General features: G+C 32.8%; 1 protein-coding gene across 6 annotated transcripts; it reads right to left on the reverse strand.

Annotated features, from left to right (window-relative positions):
• Positions 1-440: 440 nt before the first annotated feature.
• Serca (Sarco/endoplasmic reticulum Ca(2+)-ATPase) lies at positions 441-23,099 on the reverse strand. Of its 6 annotated transcripts, XR_003369027.2 has the most exons (14): positions 22,898-23,099; positions 16,859-17,003; positions 7,761-7,778; positions 7,198-7,280; positions 7,018-7,122; positions 5,351-6,936; positions 5,077-5,266; positions 4,403-4,550; positions 4,035-4,293; positions 3,776-3,920; positions 3,488-3,697; positions 3,277-3,394; positions 1,016-1,166; positions 441-954 (listed from the first exon to the last, which is right to left on the reverse strand). XR_003369027.2 is itself a non-coding variant. In XM_026639244.2 (13 exons), the coding sequence occupies exons 2-13, from the start codon at positions 16,974-16,976 to the stop codon at positions 926-928; spliced, it is 3,009 nt and encodes a 1,002-aa protein (XP_026495029.1). In that variant the 5' UTR covers positions 16,977-17,003; positions 22,898-23,099; the 3' UTR covers positions 441-925. The 6 variants fall into 6 exon arrangements, 5 of the variants coding, with proteins under 5 accessions (XP_026495029.1, XP_064071563.1, XP_026495028.1 ...); XM_026639244.2 differs by lacking the exon at positions 1,016-1,166; XM_064215493.1 differs by having other exon boundaries at positions 441-1,166.
• Between the last annotated feature and the right edge of the window lie 1,323 nt (positions 23,100-24,422).

The raw sequence follows: 24,422 nt of genomic DNA on the forward strand, positions 1-24,422 counted from the left end.
GAAATTATCATAAAATGATCTAATGAAATATTACTTTTCCATTAAACACGTGGAGAGTATTCTAGTATCATTCTAACTTTTGTATCAAAAATTAAGTAAATTTATTCGAAAACACAAAATCTGGTTATTAAAGCAAGACAATCAATTAACGTAATATTTCATTAGACATTCGGTCAAATTGTAAAACTGATAAGTTTGCAGATTACCCCTTACCACGAGTTAACGTTCTAATTTATGGTCGTATGTGTTAAAAGTCGGAAATAAATAATAATGTGTTTGTAACTCATAAATAATAATATAATTTAAAACTTTTACACTAGCATCAAATCATTTTACATTCCTTGACCACTAAAACCGTTGCATTAGCCAAAGATCTAAATTTTTTAACGAAAATCTTCTCAAAGTAAAAAGCAATTCATAGATTTCAAATAAAACATTAGTTCTTTTATAACGATTTATTGTACAAAACAATAATACATTAAAATGTACAGGTATGTTTAAAATTTGGACACTTTTAGGTCCCAAACTCTGGATAATATTGTATATCCTTCCCTTACAGACACCATATTGCTCGTCGAGGCGTCAGCACTAAATAGAAATATCGGCTCTATATAAGCAAACTAGATAAAGAGAGTAAAATATAACAATAAATAATAGCACGCTGTCAACTTAAGTACACATAGTCTATCGCACTGCTCCTGTCGACGGGCACCATGTAGTCTTCAATAGAACAACGTAATAACAAATCGAATAAACCTCCTAAGTATAGTTATGTATATACACATTATGAACATGTCCTCTCCGAGAGCCTACAGCGACACGAGCACGCCCGCGGACTCACGGCCACGGCCGAGCGTACTATAGAGAGACGAGAGCGGTAGAAGTAGCAGAGAGAAGCGGATGAGGAACTATGAATCGGTGGCGTTTACCACTTGTCAATGACCACCTCGTTCGCTGGAAAACAACGTTAGCGTTAGTACGATGCGCTCGAGCGAGTGCCGTAGTCCGAACTTACGAGGTCTTTATGCAGAGATCACAACCGTGTCGTAGTTACTAAATGTGTAGTTTCACTGCGGGATCACAACAAACAATGAATGTTCAAGGAATATGTGCGTGCAGTGCGCTGCGGCGGAGTCCCGGCGCTTACAGCTTCCACGTCGGCTCGGCTGGGGGCAGACAACACCGCGTTAGTGCATGCGGGCCGCTGGTCTCGCGCCAGTGACAGGAATTGGGAGAAAGTTTTGCAATTATATTATGACGGAACCAATCATTAATTTAGTCTAACCAAATTTTATATTCATCAATTTAATTGCAATTAATTAATAAATACTGAACATATAATAGCTACGTTCACATTGAAAGAAACAATTTTGGATATACATTTTGATACAATATTGTAGCCAATAGCGATTTAACATTGAAGCTTGCAAAACTTTTTTAGTTTGTTAGCAGGAAAACAAAAAAGAAAAACTCATGTTAGTGTGCGTCAACGAGGAACACGTAACCTGCTGTACTAATGTATGCGACACGAGTGCAACTTTTGGACAGTTATGATTGAAAATTTAATAGGTCGAGGGGGTGGGGGCTGAAGAGGGCTCTATAAATCAATGTAGGAAGAATAATAATTCCAATGTTTTCATTAATTTAAAATGTGTATATTTTAGTTATCTGCAACATTTTAGTACATAGTTATATTTTTATAAATAATAATCGGAAAGGTTTGGGATTCACAACAAATTTTTGAGCATGCCCTCAATTGTGCAGTGTTGAATATATGTAGTTGGTAACAAATTGCCTCGTTTATTTAAATTACGTAACTTATTTAAGAGTTTCCTCAGATACCTGTAAATACATTAACAACAATCGAAATGTCATTTCAAAGAAAAAACAAAACAGTATTATTAAAAAAAAAAAATCATGCGATGCACTCATGCAGGATTTTTATTTCACAATTTCATTTTTTACAAACTTACGAATGTCCAGAAACTAAATCTTATAAAATATAAAACATTGACAGACTTCACATTTTTGTAACTTAAATTATGTTCCAATATTGAGAAGTTGAACTAAAACCAAATCACACGAAATGGCCATGAAATCCTTAAATTTAATCTAAAATTTATCACCAAAACCAATCAAATAATATTTATTATTAACTAACTATTCGTTAATATTTTGACTATATTGCTTTATTATTATTTTCAAAACTACCTTATTAATTATGTTGAAAACATCGAATGCTATAGAGTCCATAGTGAGGCATCAGTCGACAAGATCACAGTATCAACTAATGAAGTTTCCAATTTTTTATTTAACGCATGAAGACACATTCATAAATTTGTTAATATTATTAGCAGTTGCAAAAAAACTAATGAAACAGTAGCTAATGCTAACTGCAAACGAGTGGAGTCTAAGGTATATTTGAAATTCGTCAAGAGTAGGATAAAGCAACCACGGGTAAGAGGAAAGTGGAAAGTTCCCTTTTAACGAGAACAGTTGTCGAAATAACGACGTCCTAACAATACACTTACAATAAATTAATCTAAGCTAACAATGCACATTACTAGATAAAGTAATTTTCATACAATATGTCTGCCGTCCGAGGACGAGGTAGTGAGCGATGTGCGAGTACACTCTCAACTTATCGACGGAGTTCTTTCCAAGCAACTAATTTATACAAAATTTACCACTGAATCCAAATATACTACTTACTTACAACTTAGTAAATTCTCATAAAACCATAAAAATTTGGTGTTTCAAAATTTCGGTTGGAGTCGTCACAGCCACTGACTCGTAAACAGCTTTCGCACAATTCTCGTATGTATATAAAACGAAACGTGTACCAGTTCGAGACTCCGAGGGGTTACTATTGTAGAATGAATTATTGTCTCGCACATGCAAAATGCAAACACACGAGCGCCTCCCGCGAGCCGCCGCCGGAGTCCCGCTCGCTCGGGCTCGGGTTAGCACACACGGTTAGGCTGTGGTGAGCTCGAGCTCATAGTCCGTAGGGTTCCACAGGGCGACCGCTCTACCCACTCTCTAGGAAGACTTCTACTGCGCTGGAAACGGACACTACTGCAGCCGTCGAGTCTAGAGGGTGGGTAGCGCGGAGTTCGATGGGAGGGTATTAGGTGTAAATCAAACGGGGTGGCACGATACGCGAGGGCGGGCCGACTTATAGGGGTCCGTAGATGATGATGCCAAAGAAGACGGCCCACATGAGCACAATCCATTGCATGCCGTTGAGCCAGTCAACCAGGGAGTTCCTCTCACCATCGGAGATCTTGCGCGCGACGAACTTCAGCACCTCGTCGAGGAGTACGACGGGTATCGAGAACTTCATCACCGTTACCCACTCGTCCACCGACAGAGGCGTCACTTGGAACACGGCCTATGGACACATCGTACACGTACAAAAATAAGACGCATACCTAAATTTACCCTTTATTTTGCAGGATCAAATGATTCATAAAAACGAACTTACCGAGAGGACCTCTACGTATAGAATGACGAAGTGGAGGGTGAAAGACAGTGCCATGGAGCCGACGAGCCACATGTTGGACCAGGGAGGCATGGAGACGAGAGACTGGTTCTCAGATAAACTGTTCATAGCGTTCAACATCTCAATGGTTACAAGTACAGAGAGAGCCATCGTCATTGGATGGGGGTCAGTGAAGATCTTGCAGTCGATGCCCTGAAATAAAATAATTGTTTATAGCCTTTGTATGGTTGTAAATGAATGTTATATTGTATGGCTGAGACAAAAAAGTACCTTGAAGTCGTCGCCACCACCGAGACATTGCAAGTGATGGGTGAGTTGCCAGTAGCTCATTGATGGTCCGTAAGGCGAGTACATGAACCACCAGGAAGCAGCACCGACTGTGGCCATACCGACGTAGCCACCGATAGCCATATATCTGAGCGGAACAAAAATTTTTTTTTTTTTGATTTACGAGACTTTCGTCTTTTTCTTAATATATAATAAGTGTCACCCACTTCAAAAATAACTACATATACAATTTTAAACAAACCTGAAGAACAGCCATCCGGAAATAAGACCTTCATCAGCTTTGCGGGGTGGTTTGTCCATGATGTCCAAGTCAGGAGGGTTGAAACCGAGGGCGGTGGCGGGGAGACCGTCAGTTACCAAGTTGACCCACAACAGTTGTACGGGGATCAGGGCTTCAGGGAGACCGAGGGCAGCAGTCAAGAAGATGGATACGACTTCACCAATGTTTGAAGAGATGAGATAACGGATGAATTGTTTCATGTTGTTGTAGATGGCGCGACCTGCAGGCGTAAGTTGTGTTCATAACTCTGCATTCTATATATTAATTTAGATAGAAATTGAAAAAAAAATATGAATAAAGTCACGCAAGCACGAGTTTTTTAAACCGACCTTCTTCAACAGCAGCTACGATAGAGGAGAAGTTGTCATCAGCCAACACCATTTCAGCGGCAGATTTAGCAACGGCTGTTCCTGAACCCATGGCGATACCAATTTCGGCCTTCTTTAGAGCTGGAGCATCGTTCACACCGTCACCAGTCTGTAATAAATTTTATAAGTCTCAATAATTGTTACTGTATAATGTATAGATGCTAAACTTGACTAATTAAATAGTAATCTCAGTTGTGCTGTTAAAAAGCGTAATATTTGTCAATTACATATTTCGTTCGTTTTAAATTAAGATTTATAACAATGAATTATTTATTATTTAGTTTTCCATTACGTAAGGATTTCACTATTGTTATTGTATCTTTCAATTCGGACATGATATTTCAAAGTGTTACAGTTTATAAACAGTGCCGATTGACTAACATAAACATTACATTTCGGAAAGCATTCCCGATACTACTATTGTAAACATCGAATAACGCTTATTCGCTACACTAGTTATGAATATATTGTTTTAAGAGCAATAAACAGTTCAAGATCTTATGTTAATAAGTTTCTCGTATTAATGTTTAGAAAATATCTGTACAATAAAATCACTATAACGTCGAGCAATAATATTTCTTATTTATTTAATTGAAACGAATAAAAATCTATAATAAAATGATTTTCAAACTAACCATAGCAGAGATTTCGTTCATGCTTTGCAAGAATTCAACAATCTTGGACTTATGGGCGGGTTCCACACGGGAGAAGAGACGAGCCTTAGCGCAAGCAGCGCGTTGTTCAGTTACGGGAAGATCGTCGAATTCGCGACCAGAGTATGATTTGCCTGTTGTGTCTTCATCTTCTCCGAATACACCAATACGCCTAAAATTTTAACGGCGAATTACACATGAAGAACATTACATATTCGTACTTACAAAGGTAAAGGTAAAAGTATAATTAATATACCTGCAAATAGCTTCAGCGGTGGCCTTGTTGTCGCCAGTGATGACAATGACACGAATACCAGCGGCGCGGCAACGAACGATGGAGTCGAACACTTCTTTACGAGGGGGGTCCAACATACCAACAACACCAACGAAAGTGAGGTTGACTTCATAGGTGAAGAATTTAGTTGAGTCGCCGAGGTCCATTTCATCGGGTTTCATTGGGTTGTCAGCGGTAGCCAGGGCTAAGCAACGTAAGGTGTCACGGCCGGTACCGTATTGGCGGGTAAGTTCCAGGATGCGGTTCTTAAGGGTAGAGCTGAGAGGTACTTTAGCAGTACCAACACGAGCGTGGCTACAACGTTCCAACACACCTTCGGGGGCACCCTTAACGAATAGTTTAGGACCAGTACCAAGGCGAGAAGGCTTAAGGGGAACACAGTAGGTAGACATAGATTTCCTGTCACGGGAGAACTCAAGTGTGAACTCTTTCTTCCATTTGGTTTCGATTTCCTGGCGGACAACAATAGCTGCTGAGCGGCGGTCGAGGCCGGTCTTTGGTACATTGAAAGGATTCATCTTTTCAGCGAGAACGATAAGAGCGGTCTCAGTAGCTTCACCGACTTTTTCGAAAGCTTGTTTGAATTCGTTAAAATCAATGGCGGAGTCGTTGCACATAACGCATATAGTACCTAATTCATGCAGAGCGTCGAATTCTGCAGCCTTCACTTTTTGTCCCTTCAGATAGACATCACCAAGAGGTTCGTATGTGGAGCCAGTGATTTCGAATTCCAAGAAGTTGCTGTCGCCACCTTCAATCTTTTCAAAGATGAACATACGTGATACAGACATTTGGTTGGTGGTTAAAGTACCGGTCTTGTCGGAGCAAATGACGGAAGTACAACCAAGAGTTTCGACGGATGGGAGAGACCTGACAATGGCATTCTTCTTTGCCATTCTCCTGGTACCAAGAGCAAGACAAGTGGTAATGACAGCGGGTAAACCTTCTGGAATGGCAGCCACAGCCAAAGCAACGGCAATTTTGAAGTAGTATACGGCTCCCTTAATCCAGCTTCCACCATGAGCAGGGTCGTTAAAGTGGCCAATGTTGATGGCCCATACGGCAACACAGATGACGGAGATAACCTTAGATAGCTGCTCACCGAATTCATCGAGTTTTTGTTGTAAAGGTGTCTTTATTTCCTCAGTCTCAGACATTTCAGTACGGATTTTACCAATGGCAGTATTGAGACCAGTGCCGATGACAATACCACGAGCTTTACCAGCGGCAACGTTAGTACCAGAGAAGAGAATGTTCTTTTTGTCCTGGTTTACAGCGCGAGGGTCGGGAATGGCATCAGTGTGCTTGATTACAGACACAGATTCACCAGTCAGGATAGACTGGTCAATACGAATGGTGGTAGAGTAAATTTTAATCAGGCGGATATCGGCGGGAATCTTGTCACCGACAGACACCTCAACGACGTCACCGGGTACAATCTCCTTAGCTCTAATTTTTTGAACGCCAGATTTGTCTCCTCTTATTACTTTACCCATTTCGGGTTCGTATTCTTTTAAAGCTTCGATAGCGGATTCTGCATTTCTTTCCTGTGGTCCAAAGTATAAGGTTAGATATCATCTACTTAGTGCAATGAAAATTGAAACATAATTCGATATGGTTAATTTTACCTGCCATACTCCTACTACGGCGTTAGCGATAAGAATTAGTAAAATAACAAAAGGTTCCACGAAGGCGGAGAATGCATCTTCGTGTTCTTCAAATAAAGCTAGTACCTGAAAATTTATAAGTTGTTTTTTATTCATGTGCCTGGTAAAATAAATATATTTAAGCTTTCACCTTATACTTACGAAAGAAATAATGGCGGCTAACAGCAAAATCTTGACTAAGAGGTCATCAAATTGCTCCAGAACTAACTGCCATATACTCTTGCCTATGAATAAATGTGTTATTTAGATGAATACTCGACGTGAAAAATATTTTTAAGTGGAATAACTGAATGCAGGATATTGATTGAAGGCAGAACGTAAACCAGGTCGAGATACTGAGACGTTTGGTATACAATATTAGAGTATACAGTAAAATTGGATCTAAATATTTAGACGATGCAGTATGAGCTTTTCTTTAAAAAATACTTGGTACAAAAATTTTACATAGTAATATACCAAAATTGTATTTGTTTTTATTATTATCATAATCAAGCCTTGGCTGTAACCAGACCATGAAGTCAATCAGAAAAAAAATGACCATGACATACTTTTATATGAAGTTAAGAAAGATAGTCATTGTATAATCCCTTTTATTATTATTTATGTAATTGAAATATTTTTTAAGCATTTATGATCAATGCGCATTAACACTAATCTAATTTCATAATTGCTTATTATATAGCCTAACGAGTTTTGTTTCTTACCTTCTTCCGTAGGCAGTTCTGAAAACAGAAAAGAATCGTAATTAGAATTTTGAATGAAACATCAAAGGAGTATATTTAACAGACGATAAACCAGTCAGAGCATGCATGCGATCTATCTCGGCAGTTACGATCGTACATAAATACATATACATTGACTAAATATGCGCTAGCTAGGCTGACCACACGCCGCCAATATTATGATAACGAATAAGCTGCGATAACGAGTAAGATCTCGAATCGTCTATCAACGACTAATCCTTTGTTATTATTATGTTACGTTGAAATAATTGCAATAAATATTTAATTGATTAATTTTTCCGGATACTATGAATGATAACTTTTTATTAAATGAGTAAAATCAATTACGAATATTAACATTGATTTGTAATTTTATTATAAAAAAATATATATATTTGATACGTACGATTCAATTATAGATTGACATTTTATTGTATTGTTGTTATCATAATAATTATCGTTACATGCTAAAGAATAAAAATTAAATGCAAAGGCTAATCCTCAGGGACAGATAAAATGTCCTAAGGTGTTTTTCTTTTGATAAGAAATAAAGAACAAAAGAATGGAAGTTTTAGCTTACGTTTTGCTTTGTCTTTAGGGTTGACACATAGTATTTATTTTTTACTTTATTTAATGATGTATGTTTATATTTGTTTAACTTTATGTTACCGCGGAACGGTCGCATTGGACGGCGTTTCGACCAATGTTTTCGTTCCACGACGTTATGTACACGTGGAGTGACGTATTGACCTGTTCACTAAGCTCACTACATAGGTAACGTATAAATGATTAATAAGGATACGCACGAGGACAGCGATCATCGAGACTTAGGCGAGTAATATACGGAAAGCCATTAACGATAGTCCTATAATGTGCAAAGTCCGCGCCATTTACAGTAACTAAACAAATAGTTATTTTTGTGTATACATTAAGACATCCGTGGTAATATTTTATGTAAATAAACAAAGCGGTTATAACGTTCCGCGTGTAGTCGGGAATACATTGATATCTAGATTTCAACTGAACGTAATCAGGCAACGTGCGCTAAGTCAATCGTTGTATTGACTATTTGCGTACGCGATCCGTTTGCTTGCCTCAGCGAGACTAATGTAAGCAATTAGTCAACGCAACGATATCGCGTTGTCAGCTTTTGCGTGCGAATGCGTTTTACCATAATTATCGACATCTCGCTAAAATGGCAGTTTTAATGATCCTCGCTTCCTAGGTCTATCTACGTCACTCGAGGAACGTGCCTTATTTAATAATGTATCACACAATACATTCGAGACGTTCAAAGCTAATGGCACGTTCTTATAATCTAACTATACAATTGTTATTAACTTAGAGCATGATGCGTATAATAATCGAATCGAAGGTTCTCTCGAATGTCATAATTTGAGTCTTATATGTTTATTTTCCAGCTAAGTATTTAACAAATAATGTAAGATCTGCAAAACTTTATATATAATTAAATCTACTAAATCCGATCAAAATGTAATATAATACCTCCTAATACTGTACTCTTCTTCTTATTCATATAAATGTTATGTACGTAAAGAATTTATCAACCGACTTATATAATTTGGCACGCATTCAAGTAAAAAAGTAAAGCCATGTCAAAATAACAGACGTCATTTAATTTTAATGTATGGTACGGATCTATTTTCAAGTGATGAAAAAAGATACATTTAAACGATTTTATAAATATATATTTCAAAGAAAGACTTGAGAAATAATATTAAAAACTTTTGGATATAATAAATAAAGCCCACGCTAACCAAAAAAAGATCGCGTATAACATTTTCTTTAACCATACAATATAGAATAATACGCTTCATGTATAATTACTTATTTATTTTAAAACATATTATATATGTAACGAATTCGATTTCGAGTAATGGTATGCCATGTCGTTTATATTCCTAGGTAGATATCTTAAATGTCAACCTTATAAATAATTAATATAATTACAACGATTCTAATGACATTTATTTATTCAATAAAATATTGGAGCGGAGATATTGGGGCGTACCGCGCGTCTGCTCTCTCGTAGACGCAAGACACCAACGTAAGAAAGTCCGAAATAAACCGGCCAGTGGTGTCTATCTATATAATATTTCAGTCACTAGGCACTCTGAGCTCACCGCATCACGCGTCAGCATTCCCAGGCGCCGCACACCTCGCGTTATAATCCCACTCATAACTACCAATGCACCAGGCCGACACTAGTGCTGAGAATTTTCATAATACGCAAATCAATGATTCAATTCTATGACTTCACAGTTCAGAGCCACGATTGTTTTATTCATTTATGAACGTCATTATTTAGACATTTGTATTTATATGCAAGATCTACTCGACTTGTTTCTTCCACAATAACCTTTGAGATAAGTGACGCACGTATGTAATGTATAATACGTTTACGTCCAATAGACTATTGAGTCATATCAATAAAAACCTGTTTCTTATCAAGAAGTTTAGTCTGAATGTTTAATCTAAGCAAGCTACTTGAAATGTTAATTAGATAAGACTAAATTTTGACAAAATAATGTTACTACGGCTATATATGTGAAAAATATTATTTGTCTATAAGACTTTCTTCTATATATTTGCATCAATCACGTAAAGACTGACAGTGTCGAGATGAGACTAAGATCGATCGACGCGGAATCGTCCGTAATGGAAATAGATTAATATTATTTTTAATCTATTGAACCAACCCCCTTTTTTGCCTAGCAATGCAGGCGGGTAACACTGGTATCTTATATAATTTAAAATTTTGTTGAAAATAATAGTCTTGCATTATTCTAAGAAAAAAAAATTGGTATTATATGCTAGCATATAAACATAAATTTGAAAGCATACTTCTTATATTATATTAAATAAAATATATTATTTAAAAATATCTATTACAATTGCAAGAAGGTTGCTTCAAAATTGCATATGGCATACAATGTTTAGTACACCTCTTCACTTAACGAAGATAAATTATTATAAATATTCTAATAAAGTTATGGCAGGATGTTTCTTTGATCGGTGATTTATTTATCAAAGAAATTTTGGTACAAAAGCATTATAAGCGCACTTAGAGCGATGTACAAAACAGATGGCCTAATATAATATCCGTTTCAAAGCTTAAAAATGGCTGTTGTGATTAATTTTAAGAAAGATTAAACAGCTATATGTATAGTTCTATATATTTTGACACGGTCAAAATTTAATATTAGATTAGTGCAGGAAACCTTCATACTTGCGAAGATTTCCAACGATCCGCATTGATACAGCGTGGTGGACTAAGTTCCAAAGTTTCTCTTTATGAAGACCAGCAGTGGGCAATTTACTGACTTTGTGTTATTTTAATAAATACCTCAAATATTTTAAAACACTATTTCAACTCTAAGAGTTATCTTTAAAAAGCTTTTACTTATTTTTAAGAAAAGAACTATTTTCGTAAACAATTCTCGAAAACTGTCAGTAAAATTTAAAGTAGTCTGATTCAGCGCTTTATGAAACGTATGAGGGTAACAGACGGAAACGACGAAATTATAAGGATTCAGAGTTCACAACCGTAACCCCCAAGTGACGTCATCACTATGTCATTTTATGTTCTATCACAAAACAGCTCACGTAGGATGATTAGCAAATTATGTACACAATCAAATATGTTCCATCATTACGATAAAATATATTTTTTTACATTTGTATTTAGAACACTCAGTAAAACTTCTCTATAGTCTTGTTCAAAAGAAGTACGTAACCATACATCCTATTAAAAAAAAGGTGCTTTTTTAATTTCAATTTAAAGTACTCTGCCTCTTAAATTTATTAAAACAAAAAAAAAGAAGATTTTTAATCATTTTTTTTTATTTATAAAACTAATGGATCATTGTTACAAAACAATGAACAACACTGTATTATAAATGTAAAATATTTCATGTTTTAATGTTTGTTACACACAGATAAAAAAAATGGACGGATTTGGATGAAACTAGGAAAACAAATATATTATAGCCTGGCTAGCACACAAGCTAACTAACGTCTGCCCCCGAGCTATTAATATAGTAAAATTAAAGGGGTAGACTGAAAATAGATAATTGTCAAATAATTAATTGTAAGAGGCAGTATGTTTTGTTTGTTTGTAATTTCCCGATTCACGTAAATAAATACTAATCCTTTTGATATGGAACTTTCATATAATGATAGGTTACTTCCGGGGTTATAAGCTGTATAGTACGTTTGTATGTTTTATATATGAAGAATATAAAGCTAATATATATGTAAAAAGTATTAATCCAGGCATTTTTAAGCTACCGCCTTACAAGATATTTATTAAACTACATTTAATATTAGGTACCTTTTAAGTTCGGATAAGTAATATTCTAGACAATACTGAGTAATTGTTATTACTGCGACATTTAGAAAAACATGAATCATGTGTTCGGCAATAAAAACAACAAATAGCCATAAAAACGAATATATAGTTTCATATGTATAATTTCTGAAATCGTTTTATGTTTATAACGGTAAATGATAATTTATATTCGAATGATTTAAGAACGCAAATAAATCATGTAAACATTAAAGGACGATAGCTTCAAAGCCGCTATAAATTCATTAACAAGGCATTATTTGCGTTAGAATCTATTTCGGTTGGAAGTTTTCCGTATTGTGACCGATTTCAAAGTGGAGTGACGCGTTGCTCGGATGCGATTATTCTACGGAGGCAAATTATCGTTCAACGAGCGGCCTGAGGAGGCCACGAAAATAAACATTCGCATTTACCTTTTGGTTTTTTTAGATTATGTCTTTAGTTGTATCTTAACAATTATTTATTAAACAATCTGCGAAATATTATAAATAGCGCTATTTTAAAGTGTTATTATTTTTCGAATACTATTAGTAGTTATATGTTTAACAATGGTTTGAAAAATACTAACATATGAGTTATATGCAATTCGAGTAGGTATTTATATTTGAATAGTTGTAATACATCGGTTTTTTAATATAATTGAGGTTAAATTGAACATTAAGTTAACAGGTTTTTATTTTTTTATTTTTAATGCTTAATCTTAATCACTTATATCATTAGTAAATGATTGTTAATATTAAATTTCGAACGTAAATCTCTTCGTTTACGTTTTCATTGTGTAATAGCTTTTATTATTCAGTTATTGTTAGTACATTAATTAAAACAATACTTAAAATATCGCCACATATTTTGCCTTAACACAATTTGCTTTGATTGTTTCTGTCTTAATTTGGCCGTGAGCGTTTACTGTAATTACTTTAAGTCCATAACATTCAGCCTATGGTTGGTCGCTCATTGACAGTGCAAGGTTGATCTTTTATGTCAGATGGCCGTCCTGTCTTCCTAAGTTAACTACACAATAATACAATATTTTATAATTACATTATCCTATTATAAATATATTTTTATTACAGAAACTCTGTCAGACAAATGGCTTAACTGATGGTTACCTTCGTCTATAGTCACCCGTAATTTAAGCAACAACACGTACACCGTTAATATAATATTTAACTTTGAAGTCACTGACTGACTCAATCAAACTACACAGCTATGGAAAAAGCTGTACTTGCCGCAAAATTTCATTTTTTTATAACTAGCTAATAGAAATAGAAGCGCGAGTACCGTCACATTTTTGGCTTGATTTTAATCAAAAAGTATAGACGATATGCATGATAAAAAAATAATTTAGATATAAAAATGAATATAGGAAGAAATTAAGCGGACATCGGTAAAGGCATAGCAAAGGTTTTACGCAAATATATTAAACAAACTGTGTTATCGCAATTATCCACTCGGAGCCGAGCTTATCGTATATTAAACAATATTTCGCATCGGCACGCTCCGAGTGTGCTCTGATAAAAGACAATAGCATTTTTTTTCCGCCAGATTCATCTTGTACTATGTAATATACAATTATATCGACAGTAGATATAAACGAATTTCGAGATTTTAGCTTCAAGTTTAATATGTTAACAATAAAAAAACGGTGATTGAAGTCAAGTTCAAATCACAGGTCAATATTATTCTTAGCTACCTACCGACCTAAAATTATACATTTGGATATGAATAATGAAGATAAATATTTTAAAATATTACTTGAATAAAAAGTAGAAAATATATGACTGGGTATTTATTACACGTTAGTGTGTTTCCGATACTTAGGTACACTCCATAGGCCCCGATGTTGACCGTCTCGTTGGTCTAGTCTGCTTTGAGATTGGCATGCGAAATTTGTGAGGATATGAACATCTTCAACCTAAGCTATATCATTAGTCGAAAGTGCTTTTGACTAGTTGACTATTACTTTAGTCTTTCTAAAAATAAAGCGACTATATTATTATTATTTTATAATAGCGCTAAATACAAACATCAAAATAGTGTTCTTAAAATGTATCAGACGTAACAGGGACGTAATACTAAAATTCTTATATACTTTGTATCATACCGAATTACACCCAAGCCCAGACGCGAGCAACCTTATTATAAATAAGCATCTTAATACAAAGCACGATTGTTTCGACTACAAGGTTAATGACCTTCTATATATCTAGGTAAATGTATGAAGACACTAAATTGTTTACGTTTATCAAAGTCGGTGATAACAGACGATTTTATTTATTTGTACAACAATTTTGAAAACGTTCCTCTATTCTTTTTGTAAGATAAACTGTTTGTTCGTTAATTTTACATTTATTTTTTTGAATTTAGGTTCTTACGCTAAAACTATAAACCTCAACATTGATCGACCAGACAGATACAGAATAGTATTATTACGAACACAAGTGCGTGGAATATCTGTTGACATCATCTCAAAGTAGGTATATTCGCGCATCTTATTGCTTGGTTTTTTTTGTGAACAATAAAAAATCGTTAGAGAATTTTCTATCAAGTAGATAAAATGCCTATAATTATAAAAAGGGGGTGACACGATCGTTATCACGCTTGAAAGGTCCTCTGGTAGCCGATGGCTTGCTCGCGTGCACGCACCATTGCTAACCTGCGATGCTCACCGAACACAAGAGGTGTTCGTAGTATCCAACTATAAATAACACTGATGTACGCGTGAACAAATCCTTTTTTAGTCACTTAGTTCTTCTTTTTTTTTTAATTTGGTTTTGTATTCGATTCAAATTTAAACATATACCGCGTTTACAGGATAGAAAAAATATTTTTGTTCAAGTCGGTTTTTTTATTGTAAATTGTTTGTTGAGCACCTATAAGGAATGTTGCTCACCTAAAATCGAATCGTATGAATGCATTTGTATATTAGAGCTTTATGTCAAGAGTATATACTGTATACACTGTAAAAAGAGTATTTATTGGCCTGGACAATATGAAAATTCAACATCTAACTTGATTAATAAAGTCGATTAAGATTTGGTACTAACACATATCAACCAACATAAGCAAAACAAATCCTATCTAAATAAAAAAAAACGACAAATAAAACTAGATATTATGTTTAAAAAAACCGTCGTCACTAACGTTTAGTATTCAGAACAGCAAGTCAAATGTAACGGTTAATCTATCGTAAAGTTTTTGCGTCAGTTATATCAACCATTTTTACTTTCCTATCAAAAGATTTTGCGTGTGTTCTTTGTAGTTTGAATTTCCATTACGATGCGATACCACGGTAAATTTTATAAGGTTAACGATAATAATTGTTAAATATTTATTTTATGAAGTTACGATTATTTATTTAATACTTTCTATAATACGTGATTATATAAGAAAAAATTACGAGAATAAATCGACAATTCATATTCGAATAGAAGTTAATCGCAAAAGAAACATATAAGTTTAATAATAGATGGCGAATTTATAATGCTTGATTTTAAATAATATATACAGTAAAAAAAAAAAAAACAAAATTTAATTTATCTTATTTAAAGTGTATATAGTTTTATAGATGTCGATATTGTCTTATATTACAATATTTTTGTTCAAATTTGAATATCTTACAATAATGACCTCATATTGCAATAAAAATCGAACATGAATAAAGTGTAATGTAATGTAATTGTTATAAAACTAATCCTATAAGTGACATACAAATGTATGTCCAGGTTTTAAAGCAGTAATTGTTTTAACCAAACATAATCAACAAACTCTTAATACCTTTGAAATTAATCAATTATTCTATGCAAAGCCAGGTGTTGGAATTTATACCAAGTGACAGAGATATTATTATATCTTATATAATTGTTATAATTTTATTAAATCACATAAAAAACCACAATTTATAAATTAAAACTTTTAATTCTAAAGTAGCGCAGGTTCAGTTCGATGAATGATTTTCTTTTTAGCTGAACCAATCATTTTTGTTATCTTTTTTGTCTCTTTAAATCTCAGCAAGAAACCATGTCATAGAACAGTTAGGCATATTCAAAAATTGGCAACTTTCACTTTAGAGAAAATACTCAATTTCATTTTATTGTTGCATTGCTGTATTTTATCATACAATAGAATCTAATGCAATTATATCTGAGTATATTTAGATTTTGCGACTATATATTTTACAAATCTGCAGAACAGCTATTGGTAAACCTTGAAAACTAGGACTTGCATATATGTTGTATGAATGTAAAATATATATATTGCATAACATATATTTTTATAAACATTCTTTACATTAATAAAACTTAACTGAAGATTTAAGTAAATTGACATGATAATTTACATATAGCATCAATCATAATTTTATATTAATTTTTAGTATATTCCAAAACGCAAGTCACTATTTTACTCATTATTTGTTTCGGTATAAAAAAACTATTATGATCAAAAAACACTTAAACTATGACATAAAAAACTATTGTCCATTTAAAATAAAGATTTGAAGTCTTAATACTTTGTGTATTTTATTTTCTATACTCAAGAAACATTAAAATGCAATAACATTCATGAAGGTTTTATTCAAATGTTTTCTTTTAAATATGTTAAATTTGGAATTATATTTGATATTTAGAACAATACAAAAGTATTTTTAATATAATTCTGCTCAACTCTGATTGGTTTACCAAGTATTAGTAAAATTAAAACTGTTACTTACCATTTGGCCCATATTTCTCTTGATTCCTTTTAATTTGGTCTGGAGTCAGACCTTTGTCTGGGTCTGTACCAAAATATCCTAAGACTTCGTCCACGGATTTCGAGTGAGCGTCGTCCATGGTGGTATTTCTACGTTGCCGTCAGTTCTAGAAGGCAATACAGAATATAGGTTAGAAAATGACAAGTCATCATCATGATATCACAGAAGTAAACCAAGTTTCATGTTGCAGGATTATAATATAATTATAATAATATGTAAATAAAAATATTGATTTTATTGTTCTTTATTACCGCATTCATCATTATTTCATTAACGTGAAGGTAACCTCGCAATATTATTTATGATTGTATTAATTGTCATTTTACGATGGAATTCTCTTGACAAATCGTATTTAAAATATTTTGAACATTCATAGAAAGTGCCTAACTACATAAAAATAATAAATGTTGTACCGATACGAATTTATGAATGATGATAACTGCCTTTTTCCTACATTAAGCACCGTTTGATCAGACAATTACACACTCACCAAGAACTTTTTTAATACATGAGCAGAAAATGTCTTAATCAATGTTCCACTTAACATAAATAGTCTGACTTTATATTTTCAAAGTTACAACTAAAATTTGTACTAAGCTAATACTTTTTCTCGTAAATATCATAAACTACACCAACACGTCTCCAATCGAGCCGTCATTTTTTCCTAGACTGACGTAAAAAAAGGAGTCGGTCATAACGCCATCTGGTATCGAGGTCAGAAACTAATGTTATCAAATGTAAATCTTTTTAATGTATACTTTTTCTTTACTACATAAATAAATTGTTTGATTGATTTAATGATCGTATTTTTTATATAAAACATGAAAGAAACATATTTTAATAGTTAAATACACCAAATATTATTTAAGGCTTTTAATAAATGTGGTGCATTACGATAGGTTGAAATTGTACCACGTGACGCGGTGCTATTTTTATGTACTAGGCGCCTAGAAAGTGCGGTATTTTTAAAATTAGGAAATAGCTACATAATTCTCTTCGCGTTATGTAACACTTTATCACAATATTATTTTTCACAATCCTTCAGGTAACTTATTAACACTTAATTTCACAGTAAATATTAGTACACTTGAATTGGATCCGTTTTTAGAGATATTAGGAACTTACTGAAATATTTTATTCGACAGCGTCGGGAAGGAAAGAAGAAATAAAAGTGACGCGGGAGATGTTTTCCCGCCGCGCCCCGAGTAGCAACTCCCGGGCAAAGAGCGACGATTTTAGAGCGGCGCGGGCGCGGCGGAGGGACATCGACGGAGATTTCTTTAATTATTTTGGCAACAGTACTAGATGGCACAGTCAAGTCGCTTTCCAGGGTTGTATGTCGCGCGGCTGCCGTCGTCGACCGTCCTATGTTGATCTTTTTATAGCGACCGCTGCCCGGGTCGAGCTCCCGGTACTTTTCAAATGTGCGGTTTTGGCTTAACATTGAAAATTGAAGAGTAAGACCAAGTCAAATAGTATTTCTAAATTGTCATAATATACAATACGAAAGTAAGATTTTTATGGGTATATTTTTACACGATTATGTTGGTCATTAAGAAATTGAGCGCGACCTAGAAAAACTGGGCTCACGGCCAGGGTCTGCGTAGCCCTTACCTTGATTTACCAATTCTTACAATTTGCGCATTAATTATAATAAAAGTTACGACTGTTGTTTTTGACTTACTACTAGGTTCTATGACTGTCTAATTCAATTATTTGACTTTAAAAAATAATTAATTTTTATAGTGCTTACTTACTACTTATTTTTTTTAATTTATAATATTGTTAATGTTTTGGTCATTTTCATGTAATATGATGATATATATCATATTCTCTACAGTTTATGAAACATTACTATAAAATAATCCAAAAAACGAAGCATTAGTCTAAACGTAATTTTGCTATAATAAGGTTAACAATCGTACCGTAACAATTGATATAGCGAGAGATTTTTCTTAACAACTTATATTTCATTAATTTTAATCATTGGTATTATTTGTGCGTTCTATTTAAATCTTTTATTATTCGCTGTAGTTAGAACTGTGCTTTGCTTGTCAAATTATTATTGGAGCGCAGCCGACAGTTCGAAATTGCTATAAGATCTACAGCTGGCAAGACGAACTGTCTTTTGACAATGATCTATGATATAGAATAATTCACATCATGACAAGCATATCGCAAAAACAAGTCACATGTTAAATATTATATAACAATTATTTTAAACACTATTCTTATTACCTAATACAAAATGCCCTGAAGTAAATGATTAAAACAGATTTGTGTTTAAAAAAACTCTAAAATTTGTGTAATGGCATAAGTTGCCTCAATTTATTTGATTTTATAAATACATAAATAAAAACGATACTAAATTTAAATTTATAAGCAGTTGTAATACAATGACAATTTTAAATAAAAGGTTTGTTTTTATTTCGTTTTTTTAATCTTTAATTTACTAGAAGAAAGTACATAAGTATGTATATCATTGCTTATCTCAAAAAATATTAAAAGTTACTGTTAACTCTTGTTGTTATGATACGTTTAAATATTCTGCGTTTTAATTATTTAACGTGATTGACGTTTACTTAACCCGTTTGAGGCAATAATTATTAAAAGTTTAAAGTGATTGTTTATCATTAGGAACTAAGGTATATGGCAACACTTTTTATGTTACGTTTTTAACTTGGGGACTTTTACTTTGGGGTTGTTTTAAAATTAATTATAGAACCTTAATAGTATCGACACATTTTAAAGATGACAGCCTTGTGTTCAAAGAATATGTATATTTAGAGATTGAAAATAGAAAATCACCGAGAAACAGCTGAATGCCAATGTTAACATCTATTTCGGTGTCTGAATAAAAATGTATTAAATAAGATTCAAACGTTTCGGGAACAGTAAATTGACGCATATATGTTTTTAGTTATGTTTTTTTACTAGGACGTGAAAAAAATCGCTTTCAAAATATAATATATAGATTAAAAATATTTATTTCGTCATAATTTTCAAATATATTCAATAAGCTGTATATATATTTTTTCGGTACCAAATCGATCTATTAACCCATTACGTATACTTTAGTATATATTTAATTATATTAAAAAAACTTCCATATAGATAAGGAAATGTTATGGTTCTTCTTATTACTCTAAAATACAAATAATGCGGTTACTATATATAACACCACTATAAGAGCTTTTCAGTGTTTTCTTTGTATAAGTAACACAAATAGTCGCTTTAATTTATATTTTAGGAGATACCTATCTGGAAATATGACTTATTTAAAATTGGAAATATTTGTGAAATATAAAATCGATAATATTTGAGGTTCACATTTTTAATACGTTGCTTAAATTGCATTCAATGGAAACTCGATTACTTCATACGAATGTATCTCATTATAATTCAAATAAATGTACCTACGAGAATATTTTTTAAGCTATAAAGTCTACCCGGCGTGTTATCCGGCCTTTGTTGTATCTATTTATGTATTATTATTATATTTTTGTCTTTTAATGACCTCCAAATTAATATTTCGAGGCAGCAATACAATCGAAACTTCAGGGTTACAATAAAGGTTTCTTAAATGAACTTGAATCATTTTAGCAACTTCCTATATGATAAAGTATATTTATGTGTATATTGAATTGTTAAGTATGAAAAAAGAATATAGGTATACTCTCCTCGTAATTATTAAAAATATTTTTAAAGTAAATTATACGTGTAAATTTAAGAGTAGTTGAAATAATAAGAATCGTTATGATATATTTTAAATCGAAAACATCATAAAATATTAATAGACATAATTTTCTGTTGTATTTAAATATACAAAATGTACCTACCTAAAATATATATGTACACATAAATTTTACTACGTGAATACTATACACATAGAAAAGTATTAACTGTAGCATAAAACAATACAGTAATATAAATATGATTGATTATTTTGAATCAATAAAAGTTCGAAAATAAATCTATTTCACGACATCAACCACGATAAACTATTGAGAGCTGTATCTAGTGAGAAATAGAAGTCAAGAAGAGATCGATACTATACTTATAAAATAAGCTTTTAAAATTCCAAGATAATGTAACGAGCCAATGTACGCCAATGCGTACGCACGACGGTACATCTATCGAAACATACACGTAAGGCTATTCGTCATCTAGAAATAAACAGGCGAAGGTAATAATCGAAATAGAATTATAGTACTTGAGTGTGTCGTAACCATCTGCTTTGGCAGGTCCCACTTGTCTGTTGGCCCAAGGGATTTATAAGAATCATGTTCTACATGACTCGGAATATTAGGCTAAGTTGCATCAGCCAACATTCTGCACTGAGGCTATCTATGTAAATCAGATTATTGGGTTTTATGAATATGTTAAAATAGAATTCTTAGTTTATGCGGTTTCTTTGTGAATAAATAAACAAAATCAACGTCGTTACGAACACTGATTTGTGTAACAATCTTGTTTTAAAACATTATGTCAATCTTGTTGAATAATGTAACGTTTAAAAACCACATCGTTTTAATGTATTAGCTTGAAATAAAATATATTCAATGTTTAATTTCTGGACGTTAAAGTTGATTGTCAAAAGATAAGTTAATGTTTTTAAAATTATCAATAAAAAAAACCCTTAGAAAAAATATAAATTGCTATATTGATAAAAATAACGTAATGAATGCTTTTCTGAGTGAGCTTGTATCGTAGAATTGACGTACGCCGAGTATTAGTTGCTTTGTTCGTATATTTAATTTTCTGGTTTCCAATTTGAAGATTTTATAGACGGCCATAAAAATAATAGCTCGTTTTAACGTATTTGAAGAGTATTATAGTAATCGTATAATTTTATCGGATTAGGAAGCTCTAATAATTATCGTGTATTACATTATAGTCGTTAAATTTCAGCACTATTCTGTTGATATAGTTTGAATTTAATATTCTTTAGTGTTATTGTATAGTCAACTTTAGTAAATAATATAAAACATTCAATAAACAGTAAAATTATGTAATTTAGTTTTTATTGCATTATACAAATACGAAATTAATAAATATTTCGATAGTTATAGTTGAAGTTCGCTTCGTTTGCATGAAAAAAAAAACTATAGCTAAGGTAGCTTTTATTATATAATTCTAATTAAAAAAATAGTTATATTGTTTATTTTAAGGATTTGCTTAACGTAATTGCTGTTTAATTTACGAAAATGCTTCGTTTCATACCAACCTATAATCATTGTTACGTATAAAATGATCATTTCGAGTATATGATTAGATACAACTACGGTTTTGGCGTTTATTGATGATCGATGGCAACAGGTATATATATACAAAATACAGTCGATAAAAGCTTAACGCCAAAAATACGTCAAAATTGATGAACAGCTATTTATATGCTACTCTATGAATAAGCTTAGAGGTGGTGATGGACGCGGTCTCGGCACTGTCAAACATTCCACCGTATATATTTTAGGATATCGAAACCAATCTAGGTGATTTTTTATATTTTATTTAAGCCAGTATTACTAGAAGCGTATCTGTGAACTATATAGTTATCATTTACTGTCACACAAATAAAAAACGGGTTTTCACTCAAACAGCCCTTAAAAGACTAGTTACTAACTATCCTTGTTTAGCCTAATAGCTAATTTAGGAATAGATTCGAATGTGAGTGATTTATATCGTTAATATTTTCATAAAAAATTAAAGAACAATTATGAGCTATATTTTTGTAAGTTGCTCAACTATGTGTTTTACATGGTTACGGCTGAATTATTTTGTCACAATCACTTTTCACTTCTGGTAACACTGGCTTTTAGAAAACCGAATACATCACGCCTCTTTTAAAAGAGTTTTTTGGGTTTCTATTCACATAAAGAACAATCCATACATCGCTAAATCCATGGTCACGATTTGTGTATATAGGGGCATAACACTGAAGTCACATATTGCACATTTCACAGTTCTTTGTTGGCAACACTGTCACATATTGAAACTTACCGTTATCACTTATCACTTGGTCCCAATTATTGGTTTAATATAAAAAATACATTAATTAATTAATATTTTGTTTCTTATACTATTAGGTGAGGTTAGCGCGCCCCATGAGGAGAGCGTCGAGATTGTGGTGCGCCGGGCGTGGGAGCAAAACGTCGCTGTCTTTTATAAGCTCCGTGCCGAGCCGCGGGCGCTCTGCCAGCGAGAGCGTCTCCTTAAACACGCAACGTCTCTCTCCGTCTATGCGCATGTGCATATGCAATTGGTTATTTAAAACGTAGTAATAAAGTTCAAATTCCTAAATTAGCTGTTGCGTCGACTGCAAATAACTTTTGACGTTTTATTTCACATTTATTAAAACCAAAATCGAAATAATTGACAACGTATCTCGACATACGTATCTAAATGGCCCCATAATAAATGTTATAAAGTAAATTATCTTAAATACATATAAGTCTATAATAGGTAGTACACGTTAATTCGGTTAGTTCAAATATATAATTCAAAATTCCAACTAAGTCACTTCGTTTGTCAAAAATATTGTATTACTGTTTCCTTACAATAAAAGTGTAAGCTTTGTTTTCGTCTGTATAATAATTGCTAAGTACTTTTTTAGTACGACAAGTTTGGTATGGTTATTACATAATAATTAACATTGTCTTCAGTTGCTACATATAGCTACGGCGTAGCAGGCTCATGATATTTTGTTGCTTAAGAAACAAGTTTTTGTAATATGTTATTTGTCTCTAAATCTTATATAACTGGAGTTAGTGATAGGGGTAAAAGACAATAAATATATTATGATAACAAACAAATTTCGATATATTTCTAAGATGAAGAAGATGTTCAAGGACACATAATTTTTATCGCTTTTTATCTTAGCTGGGATTTATTGTCATCAAATATATTTTTTTTATCTTTTTCAATGCGTTTATTCATCTTAAGTTTATTACTTATTAACGTATAGAATATCGTATCGTACACTATTTAAATTATGTATATATATTATTTATTTGCAAGGTCGATATTTAATGTTATTTTAATAGTACTATAGCATACCAACAGTGGTGGTAGGGCTTTGTGCAAGTCCGTCTTGGAAGGTACCATCCAATCATCGGATATTCTACCGCTTAACAGCAATACTTAATATTGTTTTGTTCCGGTTTGAACGGTGAGTTAGCCAGCTTAACTACAGGCACAAGGGAGATAACATCTTAGTTTTCAAAATTACCGAAAAGGAATGGTTAATATTTTTAACTGTGCCAATGTCTATGGGCGATGGGAACACTTATCTTCAGGCGGAAGTTTCTAATGATACATGCGTTCGCCTACCTATATCATTAGAAAAAAATAAAAACGAACATAATTAAATATTCATTATTATTCTTTTTAAGTTTATTATTTACTTTATTTATATTTAAAATATTCGCTTTTCTTGTACGGCAGAAAAACTTCTCCATGTTTCTCGTGTGTCATTTGTTCTTTACATGATGTGCATATAACTAAATTGCAATTAAATAAATATATT

The sequence above is a fragment of the Vanessa tameamea genome, chromosome 8 (genome assembly GCF_037043105.1).
Source record: "Vanessa tameamea isolate UH-Manoa-2023 chromosome 8, ilVanTame1 primary haplotype, whole genome shotgun sequence".
NCBI lineage: Eukaryota > Metazoa > Arthropoda > Insecta > Lepidoptera > Nymphalidae > Vanessa > Vanessa tameamea.

Excerpts from the sequence above, each read along its gene's own strand:
- Serca (XM_026639243.2), bottom strand. The coding sequence starts at position 16,976 with ATGGACGACGCTCACTCGAAATCCGTGGACGAAGTCTTAGGATATTTT. Across the intron at positions 4,294-4,402 it reads CGTAGCTGCTGTTGAAGAAG|GTCGCGCCATCTACAACAAC; the intron begins GTCGGTTTAAAA and ends TTACGCCTGCAG. Across the intron at positions 3,921-4,034 it reads TCCGGATGGCTGTTCTTCAG|ATATATGGCTATCGGTGGCT; the intron begins GTTTGTTTAAAA and ends TGTTCCGCTCAG.